Below are 11,880 nucleotides of genomic sequence, written 5' to 3'. Positions count from 1 at the left end.
TGACTTTAACATGAATCCTACTATTTAGTGGTTCTATTGGTAAGTACCCGCTTCGTTAACAAAAACTGAAAAAAGTGACGCTCAAAGTTATTCAATTCAGAGAGGCTACTTTCTAACACTCTTCAGTTCTTGCATTCTTAGGTTTCCACCCCCAAAACTGATGGAGTTCCTTGCTATTTTGAGTTTACGTGACAGAAGCACCTCATTGATCATATGTCTTCCTGGTTGTCTCCAAAGTAGACAAATCTCAAAAATACTACCAGAGAAATAATTCACATTATCCTGCTCACATGGGATGACATAGGCTTTCAAAGTCATACCGACTATAATGTTTTTATTATCAACTGATGACCAGGTTCATCATCTCTAACATGATCTTCCTTAATAATTAAATGTTTTCAGTGTGGTTAGTAATTAACTCTGACATAAAAGAGGTAAAAAGGAAGCAAGGGTAGCCACAATATGACAACGAACACGTATGATGTAACAGGACATGCTGTGTAAAGGGAAAACAGGGGTAGGGGAGGCATTACAGCCGTCTTGGTTTCTCCTGTAACTCTGCGACTGCCCACTAAGTAACAGCTTTTCATACTATTGTACTGTCAACAAGTTCTAGTTATTCATCAGAAATAAACTGCAGTACTGTAAGTCATTGGTTAAAAAAACCACACTTTAGGCCTTGATTTAATGACCAATTTTTTTTTCTTTTGGTAACTTTTTCCTAGAAAAAGCTTGATTATTATTCTTTGCATGATAACTATTTTTATTTAACTTAAAACTAAAACATCTTAATTCTGAATGGATCCATCTGTTACCAAGAAGGATATGTCTACTTCTTACACATTTATATTCTTCAGGTTTGTGTTTGTATCCTTCCACATTTTAAGTGGCAAATTATCTTACACTTTTACTCACAAACTGGAAAACAAAGGAGCCCTCTCTGCCCTCCCGCTACATTTGTCATCTTGGAATAGACAAATTGTTGAAGAATTGTGTATGGACACAGATTATCCAGACTGCAAGTTACCCGTGCTGCAGAATCAGAGCAAGCACTGCAAGATGTTTATAGTAACTGTGCTGCTTTTAGGGCCCAAGAGCATGTGATGGTGCGCTCCCTCCTTCCCAGGTGCCAACCTGATCTTTTATCTCCTGAAACCCTGCCCAAGCGATAACCACCTGTGGTGGTCATACTGGGTGTATCTAGTCTATGCCCACAGCCAGCCAGCCCTGTGGACTCTGCGTTGGCGCTACTGAGAGGCAGGTGCCCCTGCGGCCCCGCCGGCGCTCTGCCCGAGTTGAGAGGCTTCCCCGCGGCCTGCGCTCTTTCAGGCGGGCAGCAGGGCAGCCCGGGCCCCGCACTCCCGCCACGCGAAGGCCGAGCCGAGGCGCCCGGCGAAAGGCGCTTGGGCCAGGGCCTCCACCCCGGCCCCGACCGCAGCAGCGCTTCCGCCTCAGCACGCGTCCCCGCTCCCTCCTATTGGCCGGCGCTGGTTCCGTCACCGGAGGGCTCCCCACCCTCTCTCGTGCGCATGCGCTCGGCGCCGGCTCCCCTTGCCGCCCTCCTGGTGCGCACGCGCAGCAGGTCCGCGGCCCGGCTCCCCGCGCGGCGGGTGGCGCTCGGCGCATGCGCGGAGCTGGGGGCGCGATGGCGGTGGGTAGCGGGGCGGTCCGGCCGGCGCTGCCGCTGGTGCTGCTGCTCTGGCTCTGTGCCTCGCCGCTGCCCGACGGCGCCTGTGGCTCGGAGGCGGTCGGGGCAGCGGAGTCGCCGGGCGTCGCGGGCCCAGGGGAGCGGTTTAAGATCGAGGGCCGGGCCGTGGTGCCAGGGGTGAAGCCGCAGGACTGGATCGCCGGGGCCCGGGTGCTGGTGGACGGGGAGGAGCACGTCGGCTTCCTGAAGTGAGCGGCGGGCGGGGCGGGGCGGGGGGCTGGGGTCCGGCGGGGAAGGACGCGTCCCCTCGCCGGGCTGGGTCCGCCGTCGCCCGGTGGCGCTCGGAGATCTGCTCCGCGCCTCCGACAGGCCGTAAGATGGCGGCGAGCTGTGGCGGAGCGGGAGCAGCGCCCTGCGAGGCAGCGGCCTTGTCCCGGGTGGCGGCGCACAGCTGCGGAGACGAACATCTCGCGTCCCGGTTTGGCTTTGCCGGTACGCTTGCGCTCTGCCTTGTGAGGCGCTAGGAACGGCTAGGCCTGCAGTGGGAAGCTGGCGTGCTGCAGGTGGTGGTGGTGGTCTCAGCCTCCCGCAGGCGTGAACAAATTGGTGGCCAAAGTTGCCAGCTTTTTAGCCGTCAAAAAATTGGAACCGAGTTTTCATTTTAAAAAAACCAACAAAACAACAAAACAAACCGTGTTTGCATCAAACTGTGGAGTACAGTAGGTACTTTTGTGGGTGCAAATTCTGTCCCTTCTTTTTTAAGACCCTCTCTTTAGCTAAGAATTTGCTTATTCTGGAGAAACGTTTGTTTGTGGCAAAAGTTCCAGTTGTAGTTATCTATTACAGTACCTGTGAAAAACCTTTTTCACTGTACTAGTGAAAGCCATTTCAAACGCTGCGGCTTTTTTTCCTCACACAACGTCAGGCAAATGGATTTGGGAGCTGTAAAGAATCAGATTAGCTTATTCAGTCTCAGGTAGTAGTGGGTATATTCAGATCAGTTAAGGATCTAGAGATATTAAGGCATAGAAAACATCCTCAGAATAAAACTAATCTCATAGTTTCAAGAGTAGACCCTTGTTCTAAAATAATTCTTAGTATTTTTAATACCGTGTAATACATTGCTTTTAAAATTATGTATTATAATGAGAAAGTTTATATGGAATTAATATAATATACCATCTTGTAAATACTAGTCATTTTTAATTATTCCTGCTGCAATAAAACTTGAACTGAATTTTGACTGTGCAAAACCTACAGAGTCTTGTTGGTGTGGCACCTGATAAGCCACTACAACCGAGCTCTGGGAGCCTGACATCATATTTAGGAGCTGATTTAATAAATACCATGGAGTTTGTAAACTTCCAAATGTTTGCTTGAGCTTGAGTTGTCTGAAATATGAGGAAATAGTCTTAGCTAAGAGCATACCATATTTATGATAGTGTAACCTAGATATCAAGCTCTATTGATTACATTAATTTGATACGTGTATTTATAGATGTATCAAATTATACTGATTTAACTTAAAGCCAAGCAGTGAATATTACGTAAGTTACTCAGTTTGATAAACATATTTGTAGATGTTGCACTACCATAAGCGTGGTACATTTTAGGAAAAATGCATTAATGTTAGTTGGGATTTTTTTTTTTTTTACTTGTAATAAGCGCAGTAGTGGATAGCAGTATACTTTTAGTAAGGACTGTGTTAGAAGAAAGAACAGTTTTCTTAGATAACAGTTGTATTTCTGGTTCAGTAGAAAGATCCTTCATTTTCAGTGACAGATTTAAATGTATTTGGTATATCAGAAGATAAATTTGTCACCATCTTTTGTCACCAACTCTCATGCAGGTTTTGACTATATATTACATGGATGTCATTCCAGTTATCAAAAAGAGGAAAATAATTATTTGACATAGCAAAGTTTCTTTTTGAGTATTTCAAGAGTCATTCTCTAGTACAAGCATTTTTATAGATCAGATTAGTTTCCCTACTGTAATAAAAATGAAACTTTTTTTCTTCTAAAAAAGCAGTTTGATACCAGTTTATGAAGTGAGAATTTGCTGTGTCATATAAAGAAATCTTTAGAAAAAAAATATAATTGAATTTTATTAAAATAATACTGTGAAAAAATGAAAAAAATAAAGGAAATTTCTAGGGAAACATCCCACAGCAGTTGCAATATAAGATAGTGTAAGCATTCTTAGGGGATCAAATCATCACACAAAGTATTAGTGAAATCCACTTAGACAATACTGTTTCTATGCTTCTGCCTTTGTGATGGGGAAAGTCCTTAAGTGACGTACGTCTTTGAGAGATAGAACTTGTGTGACTATAAGGACAAAATTCTTTTTGAGGGTTCACTTTTAAGAGGTTTCATTTGTTTGTTTTCCTGATACAAATTTCTAGCGTATCAGTTTTTATTGCTTTTTTCCCCCTCTTTGAACAACTTTTGTCTTAATTTTGAGTCTTATCTTTAGGAGAGATATCTTTTATATTCATTTCAAAAGGGTAGAGAACACTAAGTTTTTCTTCCTGGAAACTTCTGGAAGCATGTAGGAGGAAAATGACAAGCTTCTGTACTTTAATTCAGTGGCACCTGGTGATGAAGTTTTCAAGTATCTTTTTACAAGAATTTTAACTGAATATTGAATTTTCACGTTTTAAAATAAAAGCAGTCTGCCTAAAAATCCCTTCTGTGTGTATGTTCAGAGCTATTAGTTTCCTTATTGTTGTGATAGAGCTTTCCGGCGTGGGCTGGTCCTAAAGGGAGCAATTAAAAGTAAAAACCTCTATTTTGCAATGAACGAACAAACTGCAATTCTTTTGCATTGCAAGTCATCTCTAATATCTGCCCACACTATGTAGGGTGGCAATTTTGGGGGTTATGCTTCCAGCAGAAGTACTGAAGCAACATAAACTTCATTGTATGTATTTCGGAAGGAGGGAGGAAAGTGTAAGTTGATTCTGCCATCATTTGAATACATGAAATGTAAGCATTTCAAAACTTAATTAGGCCGTTAAATTATTCCTCCAACAAGACAATAGCTTGAGGACATGAGAAGATCTTTAACATAACTGGTAATTTCTGCTACTTTTGTGGCACACATTTATGATCTTAAGGGTCTTGATACTATAAGTGCTAAGCGATTTAAATTTTCCTTTTGGTCATTGTTATATTAAGATTTATAATATGAAGTGATACTATTACAGTTTCTTCTTTAACGAAAAGTAAAGCACACTCTCTTTTGTACTGGAGCATACTGAAATGTAGTGGAACTTACTGTTTTTTCAGGACAGATGGAAGTTTTGTCGTTCATGATGTACCTTCAGGATCTTACGTAGTGGAAGTTATATCCCCTGCTCATAAATTTGAGCCTGTGCGAGTTGACATAACTTCAAAAGGCAAAATGAGGTGAGCCTTTCCTGATTTGCTTCTGTATCGACCTATTAAGTATGCTTGACAGCACAGTATAAGAAGTAATGTAAACAGTACTGTAGATCTGATGTTCCATTTCAGTCCATATGTTTAAATCTGAAGTCTGATTTCTTTCTTCCTTTCGTATTTATGGCCTTAAATAGATAAAGATAAATAGGAAATAGATAAAGAGAGTCCTGTTTGTTTACTTCCGTTACTTTTTCATGCAGCTATCCGGAAATAAAATCTAGACATAAATGAGTTAACCACTTTATCTTTTGCCAGTATGGTTTTTTTTCCTCCTTCCCTTTTTCCTTTTTTTTCTGCTGAATGTTCTGTCAAGACTTGGCACAATGAAATTCTAAATTCTAAAATATTTCTGTTACACCTCCATAAGGTACTCCTTAGAGTTACTGGCAAATGCTAGTAGTTGCCAGCCTGCAGTATTTCTGTAGCATTGTTACCTTTTTTTAATATGTTATGGCCAGATACGTTATCCATAACAACTATAACTGTAAATCTTTAACTGCACATGATTCAGTAAGTAATACAGAAAAATTAATGTCCCATCTATTAAGATGATTTTCATTTAAATGAACGTGTTTGTAGCTCATTATTCTTTGTACAGGTACACATGTAGCATCTCAACTTCAAGTTTCTCTTTTACAGTATCTTATAAAAAATGCTGTTACATTTTAGGAATACAAACATCAGTATAAATGCTGCAGCAGTATTTTTTGGGAAGGTTAAAAATTGAAATCCCAAACTGAAAACAGTACAAACTGTCTGTTTATAATAATAATAGCACAGTTTGTACTTACATTTTTTTCCCCAAACTTTATGAAATTTTACTTTTATACTTTGTTACGCAGTATCTCATTGGCAACAATTAATATGTAATAAATATGGAAGGAACTCGGTAAAATAGACACAATAGCGTGTATAACCTCTCAATTAGCACTGTTTTGGTATCTGAGGATTAGAGGTAGCAAATTTGACATTAGCTAAATTGCTAGTGTATGTCTGCAGAGCCAGTAGGCTTGACTTCTCTACCAATCAAACAGGTAGAAGCTATAATGAGGAATACAGTTGGGAGATGCATGAGAAAACATAATGCACGTGGAAAATGTCAACTGGGCTTTTCTAAGGGAAGTTCTGCCTTAAAAAAGCCACTGAAATTCTTAGAAAGATGAAACAGCATGTGGGTAACTGATATGTTTGATAAGATCTACTTGAAAATCTCAAAAGCTTTTGAAGAAAATATGTAGTCATAAGGTAGGAGGGAAAGACATTCTATGGATGAGTATTTGGTGAAAAATTCAGAAGGAATAAATTATTTCTTTTGTAATGGACAGAAGTCATCCGTGGAGTTGCACAAGGTGGGTGATATTCATAAATCATTAAAAATGGTTCAAGAGTGACAAAGTTAGATGATAATACCAAGTAAATACTAAGCCTAAGTGATGAATACTAGTGAAGAGCTATGGAAAGACCTTATAAAGTAATAAAGACTGAGATTCAGTATCAATAAATTCAAAGTAATGCACTTAAGGAAAAGGTAGTATTAACTTCACATATAAATAATTGTTGCCCTGAGCAACCTCTGTTAAGCTATACTACACTGTTCAAAGCAGTGCCTTCTCTTTAGACGTTGTAGCTTTTCTTGCTGGTTACCAAGGTGAGAAAAAATGTTTTGCAGGAGTCACATTTGAACAAATACTGATCTGCAGGTCTGTTTTCCGTATCACGTTTTTCAGCCTGCTTAATAGCTAGCCTGGAAAAAAGGTAAATTATCATTTGATTCCATAAAGTATGCTGATGAGAGAGATTAGCTTCTGAAAGGTAAAGCCTAGTTGACACTGCTTAGCAGATAGTTTTAGTTTTGTTTGTAGTCTACTATTAAAACTCTGTTTAGAATATTATTAAATAATCTTTTTTTTTTGTTAAAGATTGTATTTATATTTTTAATGATTTACCTTTTGCTCATTAGAGCAAGATACGTGAATTACATCAAAACCTCTGAAGTTGTCAGGCTGCCATACCCACTCCAGATGAAATCTTCTGGACCTCCTTCATACTTTATAAAGAGAGAATCTTGGGGATGGACAGATTTCCTCATGAACCCTATGGTATGTACAAGCAACATACAAAGGTTAAAAGTATGCTAAGTTTCCAAGTATAGCTGTTATTCAGAATACCAAGAATAAAATGATAGAGAAAAAATGTGCACAGTTTGCTTCTGAGAGGATTGTTTTATTTCTTTGTTTTTTACTTGTTTACAAATAGAAAGTTTTTCTGTGACCTCTGCTTCCCTATATACTCACGCTGTTAATGTATGTCCTCTGAAAATAGCCCATAGTCTGGTTCCTTTGACAACATGATGTTCTAGTAGTGTGGAGATCAATGTGTTGCAAGATTGTAATTCTAACAGTTGAAAGAGATAACATGCATTTGCTTTAATGGTCCAACTTTGAAATCTGTTATTTAAAACATAATACTTCATTATCAGCTTTCTTTCCTGACAACTGGATTACTGTTACTGGGTTACCGGCTCAAAATGCAATAGTTATAGAATTTGGCTGTTTATCCAAAAGCTTTATGTCAGTTATGTTGAAAAATGTCTGGAGCAACGAATAAGCTGAAGAAATATTTGCTGTTTTCTGCATAGGTGATGATGATGGTTCTTCCATTACTGATATTTGTGCTTTTGCCTAAAGTTGTCAACACCAGTGATCCTGATATGAGACGGGTAAGTATGTTCAATTGATGCGGACATAGAGAACAAAAATAATGAGATTTTAAGGTACAGAAAAGAAATTAAACCAAAACTGGACTTTTAAAGAAGGTTTAATGGGCATCACTTACTCAGTTAATACAGTGTTGCTGTTCTGACAATGAGTTCTAACATTTCCAACTCATGAATATGCTGTTAAACAGCACAACGCAGAATTAAATTGTTTGGTGCAGGTTTGAAAGTACTACAGTATGAATGGTGTTTCCCAGAATTTCTATAAAATAAAATTTCTTGAAGGCAATTTTTCTTATAAGTTTCTAGTTAATTTCTGCACTCTCTTGAAATCTAGCACTTCATTTTTAGACATCATTTAATTAAGTGTCCCGTGTTGAGAAGAGTATTATGTGGGGTTCTCTTACCCATCAACCTAAACCACATAGTTTACAAGAATGTTAAATCCCGATGTCACAATAGCGTATATGATATGGAGTCTTAATAATAGTCATTAAATTATCTGATTTATTGTCCTTTCATCATGCACAATGCCGAATAACAGAAGGCTAGGACAAAATGGAGATTCAAGGTGTTTGCCAAATGTTTTCTTATTTTTAGAAGTATTCCTTGTCTGTCTTGGGTGGCTGCTTTTTGAGGGTTTGGTTTATTTAAACTCCTTTTCCTCTAAATGACCACTGTCTTCAGTAGTACTTTATAGGTTACTGAGTATTTTTCTCTTTTTTTTTTTTTTTTTAAAATAAGTGATACCTATAAAAAGCATACCAGTACTAGTTTGTATAGAAAATTAATGATTTAGTAACTGTGCGTGTTGTAGAGGCATTAAGTACAGATGTAGTATAGATGTTACAGTAACAAAGGCTGCTGTAACAGCTTTTGCTTTGTTTGTACCATGGAAACAGTTAAAACTGTATCATTCTGAATGATAACTAGAAGAGCAAGGTGACAGTCCCACATTAAATTGGCAATTACTAAAAGCATTATCACACTGTGGATGTGCAGTTCAGCTGTTGTATGAATTAAAAGTACTTCAGGGTTGGTTTGTTTTAAACCGTATTAGTTTGTCTCATAGAGCCACTATGCTAAACTCTAAAGTTACATTAAGCTTAGCTGGATATATTGTCTCATTAAAATCCTTCCTTTCATGAAACAAAGAAAACTTAGCTGCTGTACGCTTGATGTTAAAAAGTAGGGCAATAAAAATATCTAATCCCTTCAAACAACTCCAAAAATTTGTTATGTGTAGCGTAAATAATACTAATTTGAAAACACAAAAGTATGTGAAACCTATGAGAACACAGATCTGAAAATCTAAATAAAAGCTTAAATTTTAAAGTGGAGGAAAGTAATGCTGAAAATCAGTAATGGCATTTTTTTCTTTTAGAATTTTTTTTTTTTATCAGGTGGTTGCCCTGTAAGACTGCTTAAGACATGGTTACCTTTTTTCATATACCAGTGCTTTTAGTTTTGGGATTTTATGTTTCTGTGCGTAGCTGGGCATTTGGCTGTGGTTGCATAAAAATGTGTAGCAATATGTACCCTAGAGGACTACAAATAGTAAAACAGTATTTGGGAAAATTTGACATCTTCCTGATCTTTCAATTGATGCCTTAGAAACAGCCATAATCGTTACGAACTATTAAGGTTATCTAATCTTTGCATGCAGGAAATGGAGCAGTCAATGAACATGCTGAATTCCAACCATGAGCTGCCAGATGTCTCTGAATTCATGACAAGACTTTTCTCTTCAAAATCTTCCAGCAAGTCTGGTAGTAGCAGCAGTAAAGCAGGGAAAAGTAGTTCTGGAAAAAGGAGGTAGTTAAGTCTTCCTCTTAAGCCTGAGTTTGCACAACTGTTTGTTATGTGGTATCATGTTTATTTGTCTTGAAAGATCAAAAAGCCACTACTGTAAACTTTAAAATACGGTATGCTACAACTGTGGTGTGTAGCTTTTTATAGTCTATATAAGCTGTTTTGTACTTGACAGAAAGCAAAAGAGGACATGGCTTCAATACTGTATCTGTATAAAGTTATTGATGATACTGAATTAACTATATTGTTCTGTAGAGAATTATAAATTATATGATGTACTAAACAGTAATGAATGTCTTAATCATAAGACAATGTATAAAAAAAATTCAAAGATAATAGAAGTGGAGTTCAGTCTTAAGATGGCTTTAATGTTTTATACTTGCTGTTGAGTTCTGAAATGATCAATCCTTTCAAAACTGAGTCTTGGGTTTACTAAGTAATTTGCTGTATCAGCTTGTCATGTGTGTTACCTATAAAATAATTTTATTTTACATTATTTGCTGCCTGTACACTTTAGTTCAAGGACTTCATACTTTTTATTGCCCAGTTTTATTCTGATCTACTTTCTACTAAAAACTCTGAGGGAGGAGGGAAGCAAAGCGTCCTGCATCAGAAAGTCTTTTAAGCTCTGTCAAGTTAATTATGAATCCAAGGTATCTATATAATATGGTGAATGTTTATCTTGGTTCTTTCCTTTCTAAATCACATGTATCACTTCTGGAACACTTTTGGTTCTTACTGTTTTCTGTGTGCTGTGCATTCATCTTATCAATGGTATGATTTGAGGCCAAATGCAGAGCAAAATTTTAAAAACGAAAGAAAAAGCTGAAGAATATAGTAGGAAGGTAAACCCCACGCATCTTTTAAATTATGTTCCAAAGTATATGGCAGTCTCTAGGTAAGTCACTGGCAAAACTTTTTTCTTTGAGCATGTGTGTCTGTACTGCAATAGTTTTTCAAGCTACCCAGTAACTTCAGAGAAAAGTTGAAAAAATTGGTTGTTTCCCACTAGATGAATATTTGCAAATTAAAATGGCAGCAATATCTGCCAAACCCCACTAGCAACTGTCCATAAGTATTTTTTTTTTAGCATAAATGCTGTTCTTTTCCATTTTTACAATTACTAACTTCTTAGGTAACAGTATCTGTTCAGTATGGGTAATGTATATCTGATTCCAGAAATGGTATTTAACATTCACCTAAGGTACACCTGAAGCAAAATTAATTCTAATGCATTTATTTGTTCTGCCAAACACTTAGGAGGGCTATAAATTATCTTAGAGTACATACTTAGAAGTATGCTGTGAAACATAAAAGCTACAAAAGAGTAAGTATTCATTCATAGGATTAAGTCTACTTTTAAGATGTTGGAGAATAAATAAATCAATGGTTTTTTGGACAATGAAGGATTTCAGTCTTTGCAAAGCAGCACATTTTTGATCTTGTTTTCATTTTGTATGTTGAGTAAAATATATCCAATAGGGACAAGGACATTTGGGTATTCTTGTTGGAAGGATTTACTGAAATGAGTGTCATGTGTTGCCTTTGTAAAAAAACCCAAAAACCTCCTCTTTCAGCAGCATCTTACTGAAGAATTCATATGAAAAACATGGAGCAGTTCTTTGAAGACGGAGCAATTAGCTTTGTTACTGTGCTGTCCTGGAAAGTACAAGCCACAAGTTACTTTTGTTTAACAGTAATTGGAATGGGAATTAAATTGCATTAACTTGTTTTAGTCACAGTTTGTTTGGTAATAATTATATTGATGGTTTCTTCCTTGTTAGAAAGGTAAGAACAGCAATGTTTCTGCCTTCTTTCCTTGTGTCTGTTCATGGTCTTGATCCATCTTTAAGGGAGAATGGAGAATTCAGGTCATGAAAAGATGAAAATCTTTATTAACAGTCCAGAGTAAAAAAATTGACAGGAATTGTAAGGATACTAATAAAACTTTGGAAGGAGCATATGGAATATTCAACACTTCTCTTTTTCTTAGAACTGATGTATCAAAGTCCAGGCAATTTCTTTGTCATTGGGATCAGATGCAGTGTACCACTCCCCTGCCTTCCTCAATAGAAAACTCTGCCCCACCCCCAGAAACCTGTTATCTGAACAATCCAAGACACAAAATCTTATTGCCTAACGTTATTCCCCTGTGGTAAAGTGATTTGTAGAAGTGTATTGATCTGCTGCTGAACTAATGCTTGTTACAATGGTACCAACTTGTTTGTTTTTTGAATCTAGGGGTGGAATCTGTGTGT

The 11,880-nt window shown here is 37.7% G+C and overlaps 1 protein-coding gene across 3 annotated transcripts; it reads left to right on the top strand.

Annotated features, from left to right (window-relative positions):
* The first annotated feature begins 1,605 nt into the window (after positions 1–1,605).
* On the top strand, positions 1,606–11,361 carry EMC7 (ER membrane protein complex subunit 7). 3 transcript variants are annotated; one of them, XM_054200061.1, is made up of 6 exons: positions 1,606–1,896; positions 4,942–5,061; positions 7,055–7,193; positions 7,733–7,813; positions 9,477–9,625; positions 11,203–11,361. In XM_054200061.1, exons 1-6 carry the CDS (start codon positions 1,625–1,627, stop codon positions 11,246–11,248), a joined length of 807 nt encoding a protein of 268 aa, XP_054056036.1. In that variant the 5' UTR covers positions 1,606–1,624; the 3' UTR covers positions 11,249–11,361. The 3 variants fall into 3 exon arrangements, with proteins under 3 accessions (XP_054056036.1, XP_054056035.1, XP_054056037.1); XM_054200060.1 differs by having other exon boundaries at positions 11,200–11,361; XM_054200062.1 differs by having other exon boundaries at positions 1,607–1,896; positions 9,477–11,361.
* Positions 11,362–11,880: the final 519 nt, after the last annotated feature.

The sequence above is a fragment of the Rissa tridactyla genome, chromosome 4 (assembly GCF_028500815.1).
Source record: "Rissa tridactyla isolate bRisTri1 chromosome 4, bRisTri1.patW.cur.20221130, whole genome shotgun sequence".
NCBI lineage: Eukaryota > Metazoa > Chordata > Aves > Charadriiformes > Laridae > Rissa > Rissa tridactyla.
Note: the sequence above shows the minus strand (reverse complement) of the source record. Positions and strands in the feature narration are given on the sequence as shown.